This window comes from Haliaeetus albicilla, chromosome 1, assembly GCF_947461875.1.
Source record: "Haliaeetus albicilla chromosome 1, bHalAlb1.1, whole genome shotgun sequence".
Classification (NCBI taxonomy): domain Eukaryota; kingdom Metazoa; phylum Chordata; class Aves; order Accipitriformes; family Accipitridae; genus Haliaeetus; species Haliaeetus albicilla.
Window position 1 is genome coordinate 79,287,620 of NC_091483.1, and position 24,830 is coordinate 79,312,449.

The following is a 24,830-nucleotide window of genomic DNA, read 5'->3' on the forward strand; positions in this document are numbered from 1 at the left end:
GTTTTGAGATTCCTTTTCAGGAAGTGGCAAGAGGTTGATGGAGTCCTATAAGTACCCACACAAATCAGTATTACAGAAAACGATGGCAGGAGGAACTACTGGACCGGAGCAAAGAAGGCGGCATCCTGCTTTCTGCTGCTTTCTTACGATAACATTTAACAGAGACGTGAATGTATTGATGGGCCAGCTATGGAAACAGCATCTACTGAAGCTGTCAGTCAAATGCGAGGCTGAAATCCCTAAGATAACTGGTGGCAGCATTTAACCTCTGGCTGTGCAAATGTAAACGTGAACAGCAAATACCCTGTGATACGTGCTGGCAGCGGGATTCCCCTGATCATTTTACATTGGCATTCTCTGGCAAAGCAGTAACAGGGCTCCAAGTCATTTGTCATGACTGTGAGGTAGAAAAAAGTGTTAAATGCTTTATTCGAGAAAAGAAACCACGCTTTTCAGCTTCGTGCTAGAACAGACCACTCCAGATGGTCTGCAGGTCCCATTACTTCAGAAGTTTGGAACTGAACCTTTCCTCAACCTCCACATTAGCCTGCCTGTCCCTGCCTCTCTTATTTAGCAACACATTTCACTGGGTTCAAAATACTTTTGGGTGGGAGTCAGGTCCAGCTTCAAACACCTCCAGCAGACAGATCCACCGTGGGCTGCCTCCACGTGGGTGGGTTTCTAAGCTCTTGTTGCAACCAGTGGAGATCGTCCAGCACTGCAAGGGCTCCAAAAGAGCAGTTGAACCTTCTTCTTGCAGCAGACACCTGTAGACAGCGCGTGAACTTCTCTCGTCTCTGCTGACTGCGTGGACTAGGTTTCCACTGGCACAACGAGAGCTGGGACAGCACACATGTACACACCTGCCATGCAGACACCTTCAGGTGGTTGAAGCTGGACCTGAATTTCAGTCTTAGCTGCATACTGTTCAGACAGCAAAGACTCTTATTAGGTGTCTAAATATAGGTGTCTAGTGCCATGTGGGGTGCCCTAGGGTATCTATCTGAGACTTCTGGTGGAGGACTGGCTAATGGGATACAGGACTTACGGGAAACCCAAGTTTTCCTGGAGAGGCAGAAGGAAGCAGGACAGGGTGCTGCAGGGCAGCTCAAGCTGTACTAGATGCCAGTCCACAAGCAAGTGTATTGAGCTGCAGTTCAAACACGTCTCCTGTGTTTAGCTGCAGCAAGACCAAGGTCAGTATGAAATCCAGAAGTGGAGATACCTGGATTCACATACGGAAATGTGCACATGGAAAAGAGGATGCTGTGTGAGTTAAGGGGTGAGTTCCTCGTGTGGATGAAGGCTGAGACTGGCAGGCACTTGCTGTATCCATCAAGGCCTCATGGAGAAGACAGACACAGGGAAGGGTTGGTGCAGGTGACAACTATATCTTGATGTTTCTAAGTGCCAGTGCCTAGAGCACAGACAGTTTTTATTCTGCAGTATAATATCAAACCTTGACTCTGGGCTGTAAACAGGACACCCTGAAAAACCCAGATGTCTAAATTGTTTTTGCTGCTCTCAGTGTTGGTAAATCCAGACATTTCAGAGGTTGGTGATTTATTTGCTTTGCACATTTTTGGCTGATGATGCAAGTAAACAAAGGATTAGCAGTAACTTCTCTTATGGAGAAGAAACCAAGGCTGGGAGAGACTGAGTGATTTCAGTGATGATCCAGAGGAAGTGTGCAGCCAGCCAAGCCCCACACCCAGGTCCCTCAACTGCCCAGCCAGTATCTAAAAGAAGAAAAGAGAAATGTTTTACCACTAGTTTTGAGGAAGTACCAAAAGAAGTTGCATGCAGTGAATCCCCCTTTAATTTAAAGTTCTGTGAAAGGGAAAAATGTTAGCAGATGGTGTGCTTTTGTCTTCTGCTAGAGCTGGAACTCCTGGGATAGGTAAACATTAACATGATGCTCCTTTGGGTTTTTTGCTAGCAGAAGGTCAAGTCCTCTGCAGAGGGATACTAAGCAGAAAGTCCTGTGTTTACTATTGGGAAGATCTACTTTCACACAGCATTAAAGCCCAACTATGAGTAAGAGAGCAAGAAAAATGTTTTCACTAGAATTCAGCTTGTTCCTGCGTGTGTGATTTTCATAAGGTTCAGCTGCAGGATCTGTATTGCTCTTAAAATGAAGTTGCTTACTTAAAAATGCATCGGGAGAGACTCCACCCCTTATCTGACCTTTGGGCTTTCTGCAGTGGTTGAAAATTATTGTTCTTAGATGAAATTCTAAAATCTTTCTTAATCCTTTGGCTACCCCACTAGAACTGGGTCTGCCCTGAACTTTGCAATGCACCCCTGTCATTGCTACCTGAGTGTTGCTAATTGCTCTATTGTTTCTCCCTGGGCCGAATGGTTTCTTTCTAGGCAGTTGATTGAATCAGCTAAATTAATGCTAGTGGGACAGAGTGTTCTCTGACAGGAACCGAATCACTGCCTTAGAACAAATGAAAATAGGTTTAATTTTTCTCAATTATATGTATGTCTGGCCAATTATATATTGTACAGCTGGTTTCCCTGAAACTTTTAGTTAGGGTGATAATGACTTGCATGAATATTAAGATTCAAAAGACTCTATATGCATTTAGGTTTTGAATGCAAATGACTAAAGAATTGTTTCTGCTACCGAGATTTGGAAAAAAACCCCAAACCCAACAACCCAAACCCTCATCCTACACAATCCTACTAAAACCCACTAAAAAATTGCAGTTGTCCTTATTTGGTCATATTGTTTGACTTCATGCCTGAGTTATTTTAAGTGCGTTTGATATCCAACAGATGGACTTCTGACACTACATAGCTCAACATAAAAAGGAGAGAAAGAACAACCCGCTGTATAATTCAGCTGCGGTCAAAAGCTCCAGATGTCCCTGTTGACAGGAGTGGGACTCTTCTCTGTCCCTTGGCAGCGGGACAGTCCTGCCTGTCACTGTCACCTATGAACCAAGGTGAGGGGGATCACTTGGAAACAGTTGGGGTTCTTATTGTGCCATTTGGCTTTCTGCTATCCAGTCTCACTCATGTCTTCTGTGTGTTATTTCCTAGATCAGCTTCTCTCTCTCCCCCCCCTCCTGAAAAGAGTTTTGTCGAGAAACTGCTAAAAGCAAAATCTTCCTGTATACAGAATGATAATACAGTGGCATCTAACTCCAATTCTGTAATCCCCACGAGAGTCTTAGTGAAAGCTGCAAGTCAAGGAAAAAATTGATTTGGAAATGGATCCAGGTATAAATCTTTTAGTGAGCAGGTTCCTTATAAAATCAGTGTGTATGTCCTCCTAGCGGGATCATATATACCTCATAAGAAGCTGAACATTTGGATGCTTAATTTATTTATTACAGCCTCATTCCAGCCTCAGTTTTATAGACATGAAGTGAATGAAATAATCAGGATGAAATCAGAGTATGACTTTGCAAGTTTATTATTCTCCCGAAGAAATACTTTGTCTCTTCTTGCCCCCCTCCCACAGGGTCCTCCTTGCTCCATCTATGCCCACAGATACACAAATCTATGCACGGGTTGTTTCTGAAGGCAGCTGATGGCATAGGTGATGAACTGACCTGTGTCTGAAGCTCATGTGTAGAAGTTAAAGCATTTTAAAATCCCTTGTGGGAAGCCTCATTGTAGAGTTTAGTGGTTTTTTGTGACACTGATCTAAGGTCAATTTACTCGCGGCTGAAAGAATTGCACATTTTTTAATAAGTGAGTGGACTTCACAGCCTTCCTTGGGTTTTCTCACTTTCCTAGAAGTCCCAGGTACAGACACATCCTCTGTTTGCTCTGGAGATGCCTCTCGGGTAATCACTGTCCCTGACACATGTTCTTCTTCTGAATGTTTGCCTAAACTCCCTTGTCAAAAAATAGGAGCTGAGCCTTTCTTGTGGTTCATTAACAATTTTCTCTTCCAGAACAAATGTCCCCTGAAGTTTAGCAGAAAGAAAATGCTGCTGTTAAGAATCTCTGTAGGGACGAAAGAAGACACTAATTACTGTTTAAGAACTGTGTTGTTTGATTTATTCAAATACACTCTTCTTCCTGCCCCAGAATCAGCCAGGTAAGTAAACTGTCCATGGTGAATGAGAAGGAGAATTGGCAGTTCTCTTTCACTTTTTTCAAACAATTTCATCTCAAGCCATTTAGCCCCAGTAAAGCGGTGGGTGCTCAGGACTGCCGCTTATCAGGCTGACCATTACAGCTGAGTTATTCTTCCCGCGACCATTGCCTGTGTCCTCCTTGGGTCATCCTCACATCTCGCAGCATTTACTTAGCGCTCGCTTGGCACGGTTGGGATGGGGGTTCTGCTCTCTTTGTACATTGCTTCAAGCAAATTAATAACAAATGAGGTCAGGTGTCATAGAATGGTTTGAGTTGGAAGGAGCTTTTAAAGGTCATCTAGTCCAACCCCCCTGCAGTGAGCAGGGACATCTTCAACTGGATCAGGTTGCTCCGAGCCCCGTCCAGCCTGACCTTGGATGTTTCCAGGGATGGGGCATCGACCACCTCTCTGGGCGACCTGTGCCAGCGCCTCACCACCCTCATCGTAAAACGTTTCTTCCTTATATCTAGTCTGAATCTACCCTCTTTAAGAGAGGTAATATATTTCATCTGGTCAACCAGTTAACTTGTATATGGGTTTACGTATCAGTTACTCAATTAGAAGACACCACCTTTCCCTGAAAAATGTGACTTTTTTTGGCATCTGCGTGCCCCCGCAGCCACACCACGCCGTGCAGCCCCCCCTGCGCCTTTGCTCCTCACCTTTACCCACAACCTACGCCTGTACCAGGGTGGCTTTTCACGGGCAGCCGCAGCCCGCCCCCATCGAAAACCGCTCTTGGCCTGAATTTAGCACAAGTGAGGAGCCCTGTCACAGCGCGGCCTCGTCCCCCACGCCTCCCCCCTGAGGCCACCTCGGACTACAACACCCACAATGCCCCGCGGCGCTTCCTCCGGTCCCACCCCACCTCTCCATCTCTGACTGGCTGCCGCCCTGGGGGGGGGGGGGGGCCTCGAGCTGAGCCAATCGGCGGGCGGGGCTGCCCAACGCCGCGCCGGCTTGGGCAGTGCTCAGGCGCCGCGCAGGGCCCTCCCGCCCGCCGCTCTCCGCTCCGCTCCGCTCCGCTCCGCCGGGCCGCTGCCCTTTACCGAAGGGGACGATGTCTCACTGCAGCCGCGCCGCCGCCCGCCTCCTGGGCCGCTTCCTCCGCCGTGAGTACCGAACCGCCGCCGCGCGAACCCCCGGCGACGGGCCGCGGGGCCCTCCCCGCTGCCTGGCAACCGCTCTCCGCCGCGGCCTGCTTCGCCCGCGGCGCCCTTTCCCTAGTAGGGGCCGCGGGGCCTGAGGGAGGTGGGCCCGCCGCCGGGGCCCGGTCCTCCTCCTCCTCCTCCTCTTCCTCTTCGTCCTCCTCTCCCTCCTCCTCCCGTCACTGGAGGGGAAAGGGGCCGGGCAAGGTCACCGCCTGTCCCCGGGGAGATCGGGTGCGGCGAGGAAACCCTTCTCCCTGGGTGTTTCCTGAGGCCGCTCGGCCTCAGGGCGGCAGGGCCGCGGTGGGAGCAGAGCGGTGTCCTCCGGGGGGGGGCAGCCCCTCTTCGGGAGCGTGAGGTGGGAGGGAAGAGGTCTCTCGGCGGAGGTGCGGGGCACGGGGCACGCGTGGCTGCGAGGAAAACCGTTTCCGAAAGTTAGGGGAAGTTTGGGGACTAAGCGTGGTCGGCCGCAGGGATGGGGACCCAGAAAAGCTGTTCTCTCCGTTGTAATCCCCCCCGGAAAGACTAAAAAAAGTCGGCAAGGCCTAGAGGAAGCTGATGGAGTTGGATCTAGTCACTTCGAGTCACCAGTGGTTTGGACTAGAGACCTCCTGAGGTCCCTGAATCATCCTGTGATTTCGACACAAGTCGGTAAAGTTGTTTTTGGTGTCAAGAGGAAGATTATTGGCCTTTAATTGTTGGAGAGCACAAGCAGTCTGAGACTAATACTTCAGCTTAAAAGTTTTTATATGTGTTGTTCTGAAGATCACAATAAAAAATAAAGTGCCTTTTTTTTTTTCTTTCTTTCTTTTCACTGTGCTTTTTTTGTACAGTTAACACTGCATCCTCTACTGAAATCGGTATGGGTATGCCTAGGCACAAGAGCAGTTTCTTGGGATCTAAACTGAGGAATTGGTGCATTACTCTTGGTTCTTGCGGCTGAGAATGAATGGGCAGATGTAAACCTACCTTGTTTCACTGCACACAAAGTTTTTTTCTCTCAGGGTGTTGGTAACTTGCAGGTCAGGGTCTAGTAACGTGATCCTGCGACGTTTTAAGCTGGTCCGAGTTGTTCCTGTGGCACACCCGCTATCCTCTCAGGTATCCGTTCCTACCTCTTGTCCTCCATGAGGAGGAACAGAAAACTATTTTCTTACTGTACCCTTAATTTCTGCTAGTTCAGCTCTTTGAATTGGATCCCCTGAGCTCAGTGAGAATTGGTTCTGATGGAGGGGAACAGATGGGAATATAGCACCTCCAATTTAGCCTAATTTATACTCCCAGCAAAGCTACTCTTGGGTGCAGTTTTACGTGTTAAAAGCCCATGTTTTACGTGTTAAAAGCCCACATTGTTCCCTTTACAAATAGCAGTAAGAGATTCAGGAAAGAGTGCTTAAAATGATTTTGGGGGGTAGAGGGGAAGAAGTGGTCTAAGCAGCTCAAGAAGTGTTCTGTTTGCAACAGTTCATGAAGTCTTTCAAACTAACTCCTGCAAGATGAAACAGTCCTTCACTGGAAACCTTTCTTCATTTGGTTTGATACTCTTTACAACATGTTAAAAGGCTGCTGAAACCTGAAATTCGGACTTTGTACATCCATTTTCAGTAACAAATAATTAACATCTGCTTCTCTCGGTGATTTAAAATCATGAGTTTCTACTGTGCTCTGTTGGAAAAGAGATGCAATATCTATTCTTGTTGGTGCATTGCTGAAGCAGACATGCAGGGTGTGTATCCGTAAGGTTCAGTTCAGGAAGTTGTGAAAACATAGCATGAAATATATCAATGAATGGCAAGTGCTTGCTCAAAGTTCAGCTCAAAGCACTGTTTGTATATGGACAGAGTCAAGAAAGACCTGTGCTGGTCTATACCACACTTTGAAGAGAGTCTTTGTAGGCACCTTAACTGTGGTCGGAGTGTCAGGATTAGGGATCTTATGTTCTGGGCATGTTAGAAGGCTTTGGAGAGCTCTTAGATTAAAAGATTACAGTAAATTATGTGAGTAGCCCTGGCAAATAATTGCTGCAGAAATAACAATCCAAACTGAAGAATTCATTAGTTGTTTTTATGTCAACAGTGTGGAGGGAGGAAAGCTCATAAACCTTTAGCTGAACGTGTTTTTAGTGGAGTATACATGGGGAAAAACAGTTTGTTGGTTTATGAGAAATAGTTGATTTGTGCTGAGGAGAACACACTTGTTTCTTCAAGGGCCTGCAGTTTCACTGAGGTGCTTCACTTTGTTTCAGCTTCATAAATTCAGGAGAAAGCTTTTCTTTAAAATGCCATCGTGTATCCCGTGGCCCGCTATAGCCAGTAATGTCCATTGCAATGAGCGGGGATTTTGATTAGGAAAGAGATGTGTGTTGAAAGGACTGAAATTTTTCTGAATGTCATTTCCCACGAGTCCTAGTTTTGTTTTAAAGTGGTAGGTATAGTGTAGTCATTTAATCTGTCCTTTACAGCCTGATTAATTTAGTTAATTCCTCAACTCCTATACCATGTTTGTAGATTGGGGTTTCCATAATTAACAGGAATTTGGCAAGGGAAGGGTGAGAGAAGAGAGGCTGGGGAGTGATACCTAGAAATCCTCTGAGTGCATAATCCTCTTAAAAAAAGGAGTAAGATATTTTGAGCAATACCTCAACAGCGTGAAAAGGTCTTTGCCAATAAGAATCATCTTCTACTAATGTAACTGATATCTTTAAGGGTTAGTTCTGTAGATGGGTTTGGGGAGGGGAGAGAATTATCCAAATGTAATTGTGTGTGTGAGTATATACATACAGCCTGATAATGAAGACTAAAACCTAATAAAGAACTAGGGTGGGAAACTGTGTGTGGAGTATTCTTGTTAATATCAAGCTTCTAGTCAGTAAACTGTGAAATTTGCTGCAGCACTTTGGTCTTTGCGAAACTTTTTTTAATGTCTATGCTCTTCTGTAATGTAAGAAGCTGTCTAGAACTGTTTCTGTGCTGTCTGTTTCTGTGCTGTCCTCTTCAGGCCATGCATTTGTAGGCAGAGGAAGGAGAAAGGAGATGATCATAAAAATGTACAAAATATTGAAATGATTTCTCAGAAACAAACTGAAGGTCTGTAACTGATAGAAAATAAGGGGTGGTGGTGGGATGTGTGTGTGGAAAAAAACCTTCTTAGCATTTTAAATAGTGCTCCTTTGTACTTAAATCCTTCCCCGAGTTTCCCCTGCACTGGCCTCTGTTTTCCCCATTTGTATTGGAGCCCGTATGATTTCTAAGGCTTTTTTCTTTCCTTATATAGGTAATAGAAAGGAAAAGGAATATTTTCTTTCATCTTCAAGTTCTCTGGCTATTTTAAGGAGTAATAGAGGAAGAATTTCACTTACTACTTTTCAGTCTTCTGGCAATGTAGGTACCTGCTCAGGTCCTTCTAGAAAGGAATTTCTGCTGTTTCACCTTGCTTTTACATTGTGCTCATTTTATGAGCACCCTCAGATGCTACCTTAGCTTCCAAACTTTATTTTTTTTGTCTGGGATAAATGTAGGTAAGGGGGAGGCACTTTGATTGGATTCCTGTCCATAGCTCTAGGAAATCTTGCAAGAAGTCTTGAAAATAACAGCTCTTCAGCTTAGTATAGTTTGAGTGAGGAAGAGATTAAGCCCTTAGTATCCGTACTGTCAGCTGGCTTGCACAACCCAAATAAGCTGGGCAAATGTGGCTTGGGTTGTATCGTTTTAAGCGAGATTTGTGCTTGGGAGGTGTTGCTGCTCAAGGAGTGCCTGAAAGCTCGTGTAAACAGTATTTACATTCCATGTGTGCTTTAAAATACCTTGCAAGTGGGTCAGTTTTCTTTTTAACGTGTAAATTCATGTTTGGACTTCATGATAAATAGTAGGGTGTATTTCTAGAAAGGCTTGTTAATTGTAATACACAAGTGAGCTTAAAGCCCTGCTCGAGGCTACAGATGGTGAGTTTTCTTTTAAGAAGTAAATGTAGCTGGGTTTTCCTGTTACTTGAACTGCAGTGAGTTCTGGCCTCTGCCCAGCGGCGTGTGTGTTGGAATTAACTCTGTCCCTTAGTTTCTAGTAACGTTTCTTTACTGTAAAACAACTTATGTTTTATATACAGGCTTATACCCCTCTGCTAAATTTAGATCTTACTTTTCAAATCTATCCGGGGACAGCAGGGTTTTGGTATTTGAGCACTTTTCATAACTACTTGGTCGTCCTGTACAATGGACTAAAATAGGTTCTTGCCACAGTATGTCTCTTTTTAGCTATGCAGAAGCTAAAGTACTGGAAAGCCAAAATAAATGCATCTTGTTATTTGTATAACTTTTTTTTTTTTTTTTTTTTTTTTAAAACCACAGGCTATGCAAAACAGAACAGGGATGGGGCAGAAATGAAAGCATTGCCTGGGAAAGATTATCCAGTTTCTTATTTTGTTTTCAATAGTCTTTTCCAAAGGTCTATTACGGGCCTTTGCTGGACACAGCAATGCTATGTTAGAACTCTGATTTGACAAAATACAGTATTTCCACTGTGCTTTTGGTAAGATTTGGATTTGGTAAGACTTGTCCTTACGCTCTAGGATGTCATCTGGAGCCTGTACCTTTGTAACTTGGCCTGTAATTTAGACGTGTGCATTAAAATATCATCACCAATGAGTTTGGCTTTTACTGGTTCACGGCTGAAGAGCAGACTTTCTTTTTATTTTTTTATTTCTTTTTTCCTCCTGTATTCTTGAAGCAGCATGCTTTTACACGTGGGCACCCTAATTTGTTCTAGTAAAACTAATTGCCTGAGTGGGCGTTGGAAGTTGTGAAGCAGTATGAGCTGGTGAATGAAGGTCCTGAGTGGAAACTGAGACTTGGATTCTCTTTCTGACTCTTACCTGCTGTGAACTTAGGCATGCCATTTCCATTTTCCACCTGTTTCCTTCTCATTTTATATCTGTCTTAACTATTTAAATTGGCAGCTGTTTGTACCCGGGAGTTGCTGTTTGTGCCATGTATAGCAGAACCTCATCTTGACCGACGCACCTGCTGCTCCTACTGTGCTGATAACTGGGGCAAACTTTTCTGCTTCAGACAGGGCCATGGACAGAAATATAGAACTGTATCATGTCAGTTTAAATACCCCCCAAAACTCAGACTCATCCATCCCAGAATGTGCAAGGTGACTTTTTTTTTTCCAATTTCTTCAAAAATGTATCGCTCCCCAGACGTCCCCATGCTAAGCTGCCTCTCTCTGAGGACAGCAAATGGCTTAAGCCTATAGCCAGACTTTTTTGAACCAGCTGTATTTTCTCTGAACCAGGGCTCTTCAGTAATGTAAGAAGCACATACAGTTTTCAAGAGTAAATCCATACAAAGCGTGGAATTTAAGCTGTCTTTTAGTTATCAGGGCCTAAATTTTTTTTTTTTTTGGTACTTTGATAGCTTGGAAAATGCTCGAAAGCTTCTTATCCTTGAAAAATATATCTATACAGTCTTCTCAAACTGAGAATTGACAAACTTAAGCTTTCAAAACCATTTTTTTGCAAGGTTATAAATATCTGAAAATAGATATGGAATGGACAGCTGAACTGGGGCTGTAGAATTGCTTTTATGGTATAGAGAAAGCAGTGACTATTTGTCAATTTTTTTTTTTTTTTATAAGAATACTGAAATCACTGTGTGTGTGCTGTGTGTCTGGCAAGCTGCCCTCTCTTATTTTGCAGATGGATTTGTCGGTGTTGTAGCACAGACAATATGTGTAAAGCTCAGATGTGAATTAGTTTAGTGTTGCCTGTTTATTCTTTACCCTTGCAGGCCCATCAGAGGGCTTGCCGAACATGCACTCCCATACTTCTGGAAGTCCAGACCATTCTCCACAAGGCATTGCTGGTGGTAGGTCTTGACCGTAACAGCTTCTTCACAGGGCGATCGTCCTCTGCTTTTCTGAAGGTTGGGTTTCACCCAGTCGTATCCCGTGCCTGCGAGGGATTGCCTGAATGGCTGGGATCAGGTAGACTGATGCCCTGTTCTCCTCACCAGCAGGCCAGCTGTTTCTCTGCTTATTTTGTCTCTCCTTTGCTGGAGGCAGGCTGCTGTTTGCCAGTTGTGCGTTTGAGTGACTTGGTGTGGCAGGTCGGGTACAGCCTGCAGGGTGTTGCAGCCTTGCCTAGGAAGGCTAAGCTGTTGGCCAAGTATGAAGACCATACTGTGCTGTCTTCTGTAGCTTTGGCACCGAACAGCAAGACGTTTCTCTACCCTTCCACAGACAGCCTAGTAACCCTATTCATGAAATCTTAGCTTCAGATGTATTTTGTGCATTACTGCTTTGTGTTTCTTTCTGGTGTAACAAGTTCTGTAACAGTATTTGTGGATAAAGATGTGGTTTAGGTTAAAACCCTGCAGGTCAGTAAGCTGACATGTACTTTTACCACTTTTCTTACAAGTTTACTGCATGCTAGTCTGTACGTTTCTTTTTAAAATCTAGCTGGATTTTACTTGATGTTGGTCTGAAGATGAGGTGCTGCCACAGCTCCTTAGGGAACGGCAGGAGGTGGTTGGAGTTGAAGTCCTGTGTTTCTGTCAGCACTTTTTAAGAACAGAGTAAGAACTTTAGATTTAGCAATAGTAATGATGTCTGTAGGCTTCTTCTGGCATGGCTTTATTTTTCTTCTCACATTTTTGAATGGAAGTAAAGCATAAAAGCAGTGTATCACTAAAATTTAGTTGGCAAAAGTACTTGTGAAAGAGTCCTACGTAGCTCTATGATAGAAATGTGTATATACATGGATCTTAAATTTTCTGCACTTTTTTTGTACCCCATAGAAATAGTGTTATTACAAGACAATAATACATCTTCATAAATTCTGTGCATTAGCAGTTTATATTGAAGAATCCCTTTTTCCTTTTTTCCACTTAATAGCTTTTACTTCCTTCCTAAAAATAGAAAAAGAAAAAAAAAAAAAAATCCCTCCCTTCTTCAGGCATGCCTCAGTAAATAAGTATGTGGAACATTCCAGGGGCCATGATTCAGGACCTCTTATTTTTGTTTCAACTTCACTTTTTACTTCCTCAAATCCTAAGTGGTAAAGTGTTAAAAGAGCTAAAGAGCTATATAGTAACATACCGGTGTCAGTTTCTGTATTAAGATTGTACCCTCCCTTATTCACTCTAAGCACAAAATACGGTTTTTATCTGAAACACAGGGCATAAATTGGTTCTGATCCCATCAAAGCTCTGGTATTTGAAAAAAAGCATATGGTAATGAATATAGGCAATGTGTGTATCCTTTTCATACCAGAAGACCTCTTTTTCCTCCTCATCTCAAGCTTTCTTGCATGGTAGCATTCTGTGCATTTCTGTTTTAATAATTTGATGTCAACACATCTTTCCCTTCAGCAGAGATGCAGTTGTTCTCCTTGTCTTTTTGATACCAGCATGCACTATGCTGTTTTTCTTTAGTTGTGTTGTTTTGTTTTTTCAGTACCAGAGTTGTGAGAACTAAATTGAAAATCTTTCTAGTGGAGTATCTGGAGAGCTGTATTTCCTCACGAGCCCAAGCGCATTTCGAGCAGCGATGCCTGGGCTCTCGTAGCTAGGCATCTTTTGGAAAAAGGTCTCTTGCTGTATGTCTTGCTTGGCATTAGGTTTCACCTGGGCTGAGGAACCATCGACCCTTCAGTATCTCTCATTGTCTAGTACGGACTGTGCTATGTTCACAGGAGGTATAACATAACACGTATGTTGTAACGGCCTCTGGGATATCGGGATTTTTAGTTCTGCTTTGTCACTTTGCAGAATTTCTTAGAGGACAGAGACATATTCATTTGCAAATGAAAATAGTGGTTAAGATGTTGTTTCTGTCTGTTGTTTGCCATGAGGAATTCTGATATTAAATACTCAATATGAGAAATACCTAGCCTGACTCCTAGCAAACTGAGTAATCACACTGACGGAGTGAACCACAAGTGTTTAATGTCTTGGAATGACAAGTACTAATTACAGCTTTCAGAGCTACTTTTGAAAACATGACCTACTGGATCAATTAATCTTTTGATATAAGCATTAATACATATGCACTTACTTGGACGTTTCTTGACTTGGAGTCTAACAAAGCGGTGGATTAATGGTTTGTGCTCTCTTTTCTTTTTTTCTGTAGTGCAACAGAATGGAGTACGACACTGCTCCTACTCAGCATCAAGGAAAAATCTGTATATTAACAAAAATACAAAGGTTATCTGTCAGGGTTTTACAGGCAAACAGGTACGTATATGAACTATTTCTTCTATCACCCTTTCAGTTCAGAAAGTTAGTTGGCCAAAAACCATAATAATGTATAAAAAGGATTATATACTGGCTTTGTCTGTGTTGATAGGAAGCTGGACTTCATGATCAGGAAGGTCCCTTCAGCACTGTAGTTTCCTCTCTTTGGTCCAAATAGACTTTTTTTTTTTCTTAAATTCGATAGACTAGATTTTTTTTTTCAGTTGTGCAGAAGCTTAAAACTTGTTTTGAGTCATCTCTATTATATTACTTTTGATTTTTGTTATTAGTTTTGGTCTTAAGCGGGCCTTTTTATTGTATACAACTGAAAGGGTTTTTTAGTAAAGGGAGACGTGCAAAAAAACTACAAAAACCTTACTATTTTAGAAGTGCTTCTTTCACAAATGCTTTTGAATGTCAGTGCTTATGAATTAAATTTCTGTTTTTATTTCAGGATATTTAATAATTTTCTCACATTCACTCTTTTACACATTTGCAAGGGGCGAAGACTGCTTTTGCTAAAACTATCAGCTAGTCATGGATGAGAATGCTAATTTCTTCTATTTCATTATAGTGTCTGTCATCTGCCAGACTTGATGTGGAAAATAAAATGTGTCTGCAATGTTTGCAGGTGTATTAGCACCACACGACAAAATATCCTTTAGTGTGCAACCACAGTGCTCTGATTTAAAAGAAGCAGCATAGCATATTCTGAATGCATCTAAAAGATGTTGATGCACTCTTCAAAATAGCTGATTGTATATATGTAGTGAAAACTTCCCTTCTCATTGTAAATTTAAGTACCATAAATTGCCTTCAGAATTACAGATAACATCAACTTTTTGGGGGTCATTTTATTTGCTATTACATGCCTTTTAATACTTATTTTTCTCTCTCATAGGGCACCTTTCACAGCCAGCAGGCGTTGGACTATGGCACCAATCTAGTTGGAGGAATTTCTCCAGGGAAAGGGGGACAAACTCATCTGGGTCTACCTGTGTTTAATTCTGTGAAGGAGGTAATTTGCAGCAGTGACTGGAGGGCAGACAATTTAATGCTGCTGCTCCTTATTCCATTGCTCACGCTGAAGAAACAAACACTTGAGCCACGGATGTCACTGTGCAAGGAGTGAAATAGAAGCCTTGTAAAAGAGGGAGCATTCTGTGTGGTCAACCATGAGTTTGGCTTCCACTGTGAAGTGCACAGGGTCTGGATACACTTACTTTATGCATGCAACTAGTTTCTGATTGATTCTGGTGTGTATGATGAATTTTTAGCAAACTATTATCTGAGGGTATTTATGATGGTGTTCATGGGGCAGATCCTTTCCAGACAGTGGTTAGTTCTCAGTTCCCTCGTTGTGCTGCATGTGTCTCATCTTTAGTGAATTTAACACTTGCTTTGATGATAGTAAATTAATACATCTACATTTACTTCATTTATGCCTGTGAATGGACATATTTTAAATGACTAGTGGTCAAATGTTCTCTTCACCCCCACTAAATACTTGATATCTTTTTTTGTTACGTCCATTGTAGGCCAAAGAACAAACTGGTGCTTCTGCCACTGTTATATATGTGCCTCCTCCATTTGCTGCTGGTGCGATCAATGAAGCAATTGATGCAGAAATGCCGTTAGTTGTATGCATTACTGAAGGTATTCCCCAGCAGGACATGGTTCGGGTTAAACACAGACTGCTTCGGCAGGATAAGACTCGACTAGTAGGCCCGAACTGCCCTGGAGTCATCAATGTAAGTGACTTCTGGATTTGTTCCAAGGCTGAACCATTCTTAGTGATGGTTTGAATGTTCCATCTGACTTCTCCTGCTCTTTCCTTAGCCTGGAGAATGTAAAATTGGTATCATGCCTGGTCACATTCACAAGAAGGGAAGAATTGGTGAGTTTTTGAATATTTATGCGTCATCTAAAACTAAAGTTTGGTACTTTAGTTTTCTTACTCATGAGGCTAGTCACATCCTGCCCTGAAGACAGTTGACATGCTGTACAACAGCTTGTCTGTCCTTCAGTTTGTAAGTGAACTTTGCCATTATCAGTTCTGAAGGCCAAAATCAGTCAGTCTACCATAACAGACACTGAGTACTGATGGTAGAGGCAAAGCAGTTGGAAGTTTCCTTAGGTAATGTGGTTGACTTAGTTTCCTTAACACTCTCCTTTGAGGGTATCTCTATTTATCTTGGGATTTGAGAGCACTAAGTTCTCCAGCTCTATTCCCTCCAACAGTTGGCTCCTGAGGACTAGGATCCCACACCTATAGTGAGCTCAGTATCATAGCAAAGAGAAGAGATTGCAGGCAAGTTTATAACATGATAATTTAGACAACTGTCCCATGGCGAATGGAAGTGACAAATAGACCGACTTCTCAGACAGTGGAATTAAGGTCAGAAAGGCAGTGACTTGTTCATATGTTAGTTACGCAGCCTGTTGCTCTTGTCCTGAGTTCTGTTGGTTCCTTGTTCTAAACTTTAGAAATGACAACTTGATTATTTCTAAAATAATGCCTTTCAGGAGCTATAAAGAAAATTCTTCCAACATACACGTTCATACTTAAATAGAGCTTCAGAAACATTGTTGTAGACGGCATACACTGCTGTTATCTGTCAGTGGGGTAACCAGTTTAACTGGAGCACAGTACCCTTCGCAACGTTACCATTTTTTTTGATGAAAAGTGTGTTTACTGTGGGGAAAACCTGTTCAGTGCTCTTGAACTATGTGGACTCTGCAGTTTTCTAGCACAAGAAACTATCTCTGCTATTTAACCACTTCTGACTTGAGAATAAGCTGTACTTAGGGAATGCTGGAGGATGCGTTAACACTCGTGTTACACCTCCAGCTTTCAGAAGTACCTATAAACCTGGAACTGAAAAATCAGATGACTGCAATTATGCCCTTTGTAGATGCCATTAAGACATTGCTCTATGACTGTAAAAGGTAACATCAACCAATGTAGCCCTGAGCTCCCTTCTGATCAAAGTTCTGTTAAGATTTTCTAAATATCTATACGAAATGTCTTGTAGTCCCAAGGTACTAGAATCTGAATGCAAGGCACATCAAATGCATGAATCCAGTTGCCCCACCGTTGCTGCAAATGTTTTCAACAGTGAACCAAGGATCAGGGAATGAAAATGTAACTTTGCCATCCTCCCAGCTTCATCTAACACTTATGACCTTTGGTGATATGCTCCCCAGCTTTCTATTACTGTGAGGCATCCAAGAATCAGTTGATAATTTTGGGATGCAAGCTATAAAAATAGCCACAGTCTTTGGACCTTTATTTGTAGCTTCTCTGATGCAATCTGATCTTAATAGTAAACAGGAAGCTCTTTGCAAACATAGCAAGAAAAAAAACCTTTGCTAGTAGACATGTGAGCTGTCCAACAGTATAAACAGTTAATAAAACGAAAGTTGTTAGTCTAGTGGTGTATTTTTTCCTCTGTTCATGCAATGTACTTACTATATTCCTTGTTGGATGGCTTGAAGTAGATGGAAGATGATGTCTGTTTTTCCTGGAAACCTTCCCTCTGTAGTATTAACAGAAATCTTGACTTGGAAAAATGAACAAAAAAACCTTGCAAATATTTTGCCCCTGATTTAGGCTCTGTATTACCTTCCATCCTGAGTTTAAAACTAGGGTTATGGTCTCTACTAATATTGCAATGTAAATGCTGAATGTGTGTTGTAGAGCGGTGAGCTGCAGCAACAAATACCATAATGGTGATAACTTGCATTTGTGCAGCATATTTCTGTTCTGGAGGATCTCTCATGTTCCTGGCCATGCTGGAGATGTGATTAATACCAAATTCTTTTGTTAACTGTTGAGATGCAACTGTGTTTCAAGTTCAGTGCATCAGCTACTAGCATACAAGACAAGAAGTATCTTCTTCTATTTCGTCTTCTATTTCATTTTCAGTTTTCTTTCTTGGTAAAGCTATAGCATGAGGAATGCTGTCTCAGTCAATATTACTGACTTTCTGGGCAGGTTTAGTCTTGACAATTAAGTGTCAAAAAGTGACAATGAAGAAATAGTACGGATAGAATCTGATACAGAGTTTTCATGTTTTGGCAAGGATAGCTGGAAAACCTGGCATCTCATGTTTGGTTTATTGAGGTGATTTTCATGTATATATGGACAGCTGCCTCTAGTCATGCGCTTAGCTATGTTAGTGTTAAGGTTATCTCCTTTTCTTTCCTAAAGGTATTGTGTCAAGATCTGGAACCCTGACGTACGAAGCTGTTCATCAGACAACGCAAGTTGGATTGGGGCAGTCTTTCTGCATTGGTAGGTTTCCTCAGAAACAGCCTATTGCACCTATACTAATCTGTTGGTTTTTTGTTTGTTTGTTTTTTTAACAAGAAGAAATCCAAAGTGATTTCTTTTTGCAAGCATAGAAGTTGCTGAATGGCAATTATGTTGAGAAATGAGATCCCTATGTGCTGTGAAGAGTATAACCCTTCTCTATTATCATTTCCACATCAGCTTTAAAAAAGCCTAAAACCCAGCTTTGAACAGAGGACTGCCAGCAAATACGATGTCAATTTGAAAACACATTTTCCTGAGAAGTTTGTTATTACAAAGGGATAGGGCATTCTTAGACATTTAGTTGGGTATGTTAAGTAAATTCAGTTTTCTTACAGCAAAATTCTAGAGCTGGGGTCTTGGTACTGCTGTGTCTTATACAAAGCCTCTGTATAAGGCATAGTATTTTGTTTATGGTTTGAAAGGTGATTATACAGATATCAAAGCTTTCTGTAAATTGTGGGGGAGATATTTGGAGCAGGAATTTGGGAAGAGACTTCAGAGCTGCCCCTCTTACAAGCCTTTGGGAATGTTCTTCCTGCTGAAATTTACTTTGAAACTTTCACTGTAAATGCAGTATCATTATCTTGAGTTAGTTTTTTTTTTTTGTTTTAATTTTTTTTCAGGGATTGGAGGTGATCCCTTCAATGGAACTAATTTTATTGACTGCCTTGATGTCTTCTTGAAGGATCCTCATACTGAGGGGATCATATTGATTGGGGAAATTGGAGGAAATGCTGAAGAAGATGCAGCAGCATTTTTGAAAGAAAATAATACTGTAAGTCTTAAACAGCTTGCTTCCAGACACCTTGGTAGTTAGCCATCTTCTTTTGCCATGTCAAGGAAAACTCAGTTCAATCTCTAATCTTTATTTACAAAAAAACCCCAAACAGTCATACTTTTATTAAAAAGAGACAGAGTTGAAATTAGGAGCTTTATACAGATTAAATCTAACTGGAGAGCAGTGTCAACTTTAGATTTTTAGTCCTGTAATGATCTTTGTAGTGAACATTCTGTTTTTTGTAATATACATGACTCTGTAGAGAGATGTTTTAAAGTTTCTGATTGCTTCTGGTTTATGATGCTTATCAGGAGAAAAAGTATTCCACGCTTTTCAGACTCTTGGTTGCATGTTGTCTGAGGTTTCTAGATGTTTAATATCTTTGCCTGGCTAGTTGATGTTTAAAAAAAAAAATAAAAATCTGCCATCTGGCATTGCTTTTCATCTTACCCTTCCCCATGTAACACAGTATTTTTTCTTTCTTCACAGGGTCCAAATGCCAAGCCGGTAGTGTCATTCATAGCTGGTCTGACTGCTCCTCCAGGCAGGCGGATGGGTCATGCCGGAGCAATCATTGCTGGGGGAAAGGGTGGAGCTAAAGAGAAGATAGCGGCTCTTCAGAGCGCTGGAGTTGTTGTCAGCATGTCTCCTGCTCAGCTAGGTAGCACCATCTACAAGGTTCGTTGCTCAGAAATTGGTATACATACTCATCCACAGCAAGAAGCTACTTCTGAGGGAATATGAGTTGGGAGTACATCTGTTACCCAAATATTCTGTTGCTCTGAACTTGGTTAAACATAAGAACTCTATAGGCGGAAGGAGCTGCAGTTATTACCTAGGTAATACGTGCATGTAATTTTATATAATATTGCCTTTATAGAAAATAAACACAGCGAAATAGAGATGACTTCTGCTTTCAAGTGTAGCAACTTGTTGAATTGTGTTTTGTGGATGCAAAGAACCTGAATTAATTTAAAATATGAAAACATTCTTTGAAAGTAGGATATTTGAGGAAGGAAAGCCTTGGCATACAGGTCTATCTATTTAAGGTACTAATTCAGAATTACGGTTGAATGCATACAGCTGAAAAACTTATGTATGGAATAGGATTATTTGCATTTTTCTTAATTCATATCCAGAAAAAGGCATTGCTTCACAGCTAGAGGAAATGCATAATTCAGCTGTGCTAGGTATTTTTTTTTTTCCTGTGGTGACCCTATAGTATAGCATCTTCACAGGCTGCTGTGGGATTCTTCCCTTCTTCTGTTGTGTTTTTTCATTTACTAAAGTGAAAATCTTGACTTCATTGCTTCTTTGGCTCGAATCCTTTACTGTAAGGATTCTACTGCAGTCCTTGTACAGAATTAAGTGGTTTTGAAGTCTGTTATGCTATGGCTGGGAGCAAAATGATTCCTTGACAGCATTGCAATCTGAATGTAGTGCACTGACTGCAGTCTAGCACTGCTGTTTTTTCATAGCTGGTTTGTTAATGTGAGGTGGGAGAATACTTATTCTCCTTTCCCCTATCTTGCACACATTATGCATTGTATATTTTAATTTTTAATTCCAGTTTTTAATTCCTAAAATCAGATTTGCTAAGATAAATATGAAGTAATTTAAATTAAATAGTAATAGAAGCATTTTCTTTTTTTCCCCACTGGTAATGTCTGTGTGCTATTTGCAGGAGTTTGAGAAAAGAAAATTGCTGTAAGAGAAGACGCTTTGGAATACTGTCTCCAAAACATCAGTGCAGCACCTGACCTCCGCTTATCTTTTGTCTGCTACTCTTCAGTTGCCCAAATGACTGACACTGGTCTATGAATTTGACTTGGAAGCCATAAACCTCCTGGCTAGACCTGTTTTGATGTCTCCTTGGTTCAGACATGACCACCTCATTGTAAATCACAGAAATTAATAAATCTACTACTAAATCTGAGTCATCTTTTGAATTCCTGAAGCAGAGCCATTTCTTCAATCATCATAAACAAAATAATCTTTTGTAACTTAAGCACTGCCCATTTTTAAGGTAAAGTTGCTTATAGAGATGCTTTTAAGGATCAAGGCACTGACTTTATGCACATATCACACTTTGCTTTATTTTTAAAAAATCCAGTCTTGTGTGTTCGTTCCTGGCAAGTACGTTTGAACAATAGGCCAAAGTTTCCGTCCATTAAACCAAAGCTGCTGGATCTGAAGGGTTTGCTTGTTGATCCATGTAGCTGGATATGCCTGAAGTCCAGACTTTCTTTTTGAGGCTGATGAGCCTTGACGTGACTACACATGCACAGTGTAGTTGTCTACTGGCAAGGAATTCTGTTTGTTGTTTGGAGAGATGGAATTTTTATTCACTAAAATGAATCTAATTTCACATGCGAATATATATTCAAAATTGTCTGTAACTATGAAAATGATTTGTTCTTTAGCTTACATTACCTTAATTTCCTCTTTATCTTAACTAGGATTGCATTGCTTGTGTGTTCTGAAATCCTAATAACATTGGGACATAATGGAGGAGAATTACTGTTCTCTGGAAAAGAATATAATAAGGTAACTTTCTTGTTAACCACTCCCAGCACTGTAATGGAAAGCCTTTTTTTTACTTTGGAAATAGCCCAAGCACTGTGCCTATAAATGAATGTTACAAGTTTTATCAGGATGGACTAAAACCAAGATTGCTCTCTTCATATAGAGGACTGAAAGTTCATGTAACGTGGCACTTGTCTAAAGATAACCTTGTGTTCCATAAACGTGCTGTTACGAAAACTTGTGTTGTTATTTGTTTAAAACTCTTCTTAGTTTTCTTCCTGAAATGCCTGTGGAATTTCTCTTCCTAATGCAAGCAGTAGGCAAGTATCTTGATACTGACATTTACAGTTCCTAGACCTAAGCCCTGATGAAATGCATAAAAGGACAGGTCATATCTCCACTGCACTGAATGTGTATTAATACGCTTCATATATGGTCAGGCATCAGTCAGATGATACAGGCCGTAGGACACAGAGACCAGATGCTGTATTGTTCACCTTGGTATGATTTACTAAAATGAACCTGACAACCTGTCACTAGACGGCTGAAAGCAGTATTGAGTGGTAAATCATTTGATAAAGCCTATGACAACAGATAGGAATTTTCTTACTAGATCTGCTCAGTTTTCTGGTGGTGCCTGATTTAATGCGGAGCAAAAAGACCGAACGGTGCCCTTTAACTAGAGAAATACCAGTGCTAACATGTCTCAGTCTGTGTAAGAGTGCAATTCTTCACCAATGAATGTCAGGTTATTGCAGCCTGTCGTCTTATGAGCCTGCTAATCAAAGTAACTCATCATAGTGGTGGGCTTCTCCACAACATGTCTTTTGAGATGGGTAATGCTTCTTGGTGAACTGCCTGAATTTCATCATTGCCACCAGTGTTATAACAGATGACCTTCCAGGACAGCTGAGGTGTAGTAAGTTTGCTGCTAGGGATTGCTCTGTGGAAGCTCTTTTAGAGGCACCAGCTATTGAAGAAGGCGGCCACAAACTCCAATGACTGTTGTCCCCTGAGAAAGTGTTTCCTTGTATCTTGAAATTTGAGGATGGGTTTAAAAATGTGACCTTGATTCTAATGTTTGCAGCAGTCATCTGGTGCTGCGCCTTAATAGCTGCCTGGTTCTGTTCCAACCTGGGGAAGCAGTCTGTGTTAGCCTGGAGCTGACCGTCACTTAAGGATGGGGAAGAAACTTGACCTTGCCTGATAGAAAGGCTTAGTTTTCGCAGTTTTCTCTTGCTGCCTGAAAATGTGCACTTGACAAATACCATCAGAGCCTCTTGCATTGCTGATGACCATGTCTCTTTGAAAAACGTGTTCACATCTGTTTAATACCATATGTACTTGTGAATAAATATTTTGAGTAATCCAATTTGGGAAATGGTTCATTTTTTTTTTTTAAAGGTAAAAGTTAATTTAGGGTTGAGCCTTACACCTGTTGCTAATTTATAACTTAGTAAGTAGTTTTTATGTGCAAGAGAAACATTGCTAATGTTACTGTTTGAGTTCTCACTAAGGTTTATGAAATAGTCCTTTTTTTCCTTGATCTAGACTTGGCAATGGTGTCTGCCCAGAAATCACTTGCACTTTTGAGGCATAAATTCTAGATGTTCATTTTGGGCAGGGAAATTCATTGCCACGCTGATATTCTTGAACAAAGAGAAGAGGATGTAGATCCTCCTAATGCTTTTTTTTCTCTTACAGGGCAGTATCTGTCTTTGAATGGTACCTAACACTCTCACTAGTAGGTGCTCCTTGAGTTTGATGATGGTAATAATCTTTTTGAGGTTGGTTAGAGAGGTCTGCCACACCTAATGAATACGTCGCCTTTTGTGTTTTTTAGAATGTATTCATGCCTGATTTTTTTTCTGCTGTGTTTATGCTGTTTTCAGGATGTATGTTTTGTTATGTAGTATTTTGGGGGAAGACAGTGGTGAGTTACTCTCTGTACCTTTGTACTTAAAATGATGCTCTGACGTGAGATTCTAGCAAGGGGATTTCTTAAGTTTCACTTTATTGAAGCTCACCAATTAAAACAAAACATTGATGCCAATTCATTTGGTCAAATAAGGTCTCTTTTGTGCACTGGGGATGGGGAGGAAAGGAGAGGCTGCCGAAAGTTGGCCAGCTCTATACTCCACTGTCAAGATGTTCTTAAAACTGTATGGGATTATCGAGATGTCTAGTGGTGGATTTCTCAATAGCTATTGTCATAGTTTCTGAAGTTGACCACAGCTCTTCAAGCTGTCCCATTTTTTGGATGTGCTACTTTATCTTCTTCCTTACCTGCTTCCTTTTGTGGTGGATTGAAATTCCACAGGGCCATAGCACAGTGCTAATTAAAATGACTTGGCTGCTGTATTGAGATGATCTAGGTGGTTTTAGTTAAATCAAAGATGCAACTTAATTCTTTGCAGATCAAATGATAGATTTCAAGCTTTAAGGTGAGGAGAGCAGCACTCACTAATGGGCCTCACTGGTGACGAGTGGATTAGAGGCTGCACTCTGGTATATGGCTGCTAATTAGGTAGACTGAAAGTACCTACAAAGTCATGTCCTTTGGCCTGGGGTGGTGACTGACCTCTGCTCAGATTTGGGGACTGGTCCCCAGCAGGTCTAGCGATTGGATCCCCTGGTAGCAGCCAAGTGAGGGGTGAAGGCAGAGCAAATTGGGTCAGAAAATGCCAGGATCTGAGCCCTGAGAGACACAATAGTGGTTTCAAGAAGAACTTCGGGGGCTGGCTTCTGTGCTGATGGCTTCAAAGTAGCGGCCAACTTGTGATGCCCGAAGAATAAGTTCTTAATTGTGTTGAAACTGTGGAATTAGTACTACCTGCACTAACATAATCATTTGCTCTGTTAACCATCAGCTTTACCCTCCCTTTCCCACTGCCTGTCACTGGTCAGGATTAGATAAAAGCTTTTCCTAAGAAGGGCTACGTGGAAGCCTGATAATACGGGCAGGAGCCTCCTGGTGATTTCCAAAGGCAGCAGTAGGAGGAGTTGTGCTGCTCTGGACACCTGGCAGCAGCAGATTCAGGGTGTTTTACACAGTGGGCTGCTCTTCCCAGAGCATCTGTGAGTGCTGAGCAGCCCCTGGCTTCATGGTGACTAGAAATACCTGGTGAAGAGGGGAGAGTCCAGGTTTGATGTTTTCTGCAGGAATTCTAACACCAAACAAACAAAAAGTCTCTTGGACATCAACTTGCAGTACCCCACTAGCAATTAAATGGGGTTTATGCTACATGTCTTTAGCCATATTGTTAAATAATTGGTTCTTCTGAATTATTTAAAGAGGGGTTAAACTGTATTTCTGTATCAGAGATACATCCCAGCGCTGGGTGGTACATGGATCTCCTGCAGTTAAGGCGTGCGAATTGCTGTAGACAGCAGAACATACAGGAATTCCTGTTTAACTTGCATCTAACCTTTGCTCTGTGTAGCCCTGAGCACTAAGGAGCTTTCACAGGGGCTTGACTGAGATGGGTGGCAGTGGAAGCAAAGTAAGGTAATTCACGATGAAGAGTAAGTAATGCACTATTCTGAATCTATAGCAATAGCTCATCTGCCTCTCTTCCTCCTCTCCTGCCTGGTCTGTATAATGAAGCATGGGAGCCCTGTGACTTGAGTATGTAATGGAGATGATTCATACAGGAATTAAAACCTGATAGGTACCATTTTCAGGGAGAGGTTACTTCGATATATCACCTTTCCTTGTATCTGTGAGA

General features: G+C 41.7%; 1 protein-coding gene and 1 long non-coding RNA gene across 2 annotated transcripts; one reads left to right on the plus strand and one right to left on the minus strand.

Annotated features, from left to right (window-relative positions):
* Window positions 1-412: 412 nt before the first annotated feature.
* On the minus strand, window positions 413-5,760 carry LOC138687725 (uncharacterized). Its single transcript, XR_011326851.1, has 4 exons — window positions 5,152-5,760; window positions 3,771-3,966; window positions 3,567-3,681; window positions 413-1,739 (listed from the first exon to the last, which is right to left on the minus strand). It is a non-coding gene; the product is annotated as an uncharacterized lncRNA (long non-coding RNA).
* Window positions 5,047-22,471, plus strand: SUCLG1 (succinate-CoA ligase GDP/ADP-forming subunit alpha). The gene is made up of 9 exons (XM_069796502.1): window positions 5,047-5,214; window positions 13,377-13,480; window positions 14,382-14,498; window positions 15,019-15,231; window positions 15,320-15,377; window positions 17,694-17,777; window positions 18,422-18,573; window positions 19,066-19,254; window positions 20,261-22,471. The coding sequence occupies exons 1-9, from the start codon at window positions 5,163-5,165 to the stop codon at window positions 20,285-20,287; spliced, it is 996 nt and encodes a 331-aa protein (XP_069652603.1). The 5' UTR covers window positions 5,047-5,162; the 3' UTR covers window positions 20,288-22,471.
* Window positions 22,472-24,830: the final 2,359 nt, after the last annotated feature.

Excerpts from the sequence above, each read along its gene's own strand:
- SUCLG1 (XM_069796502.1), top strand. The coding sequence starts at position 5,163 with ATGTCTCACTGCAGCCGCGCCGCCGCCCGCCTCCTGGGCCGCTTCCTC. Across the intron at positions 15,378-17,693 it reads TCACAAGAAGGGAAGAATTG|GTATTGTGTCAAGATCTGGA; the intron begins GTGAGTTTTTGA and ends TCTTTCCTAAAG. Across the intron at positions 18,574-19,065 it reads TTTTGAAAGAAAATAATACT|GGTCCAAATGCCAAGCCGGT; the intron begins GTAAGTCTTAAA and ends CTTTCTTCACAG.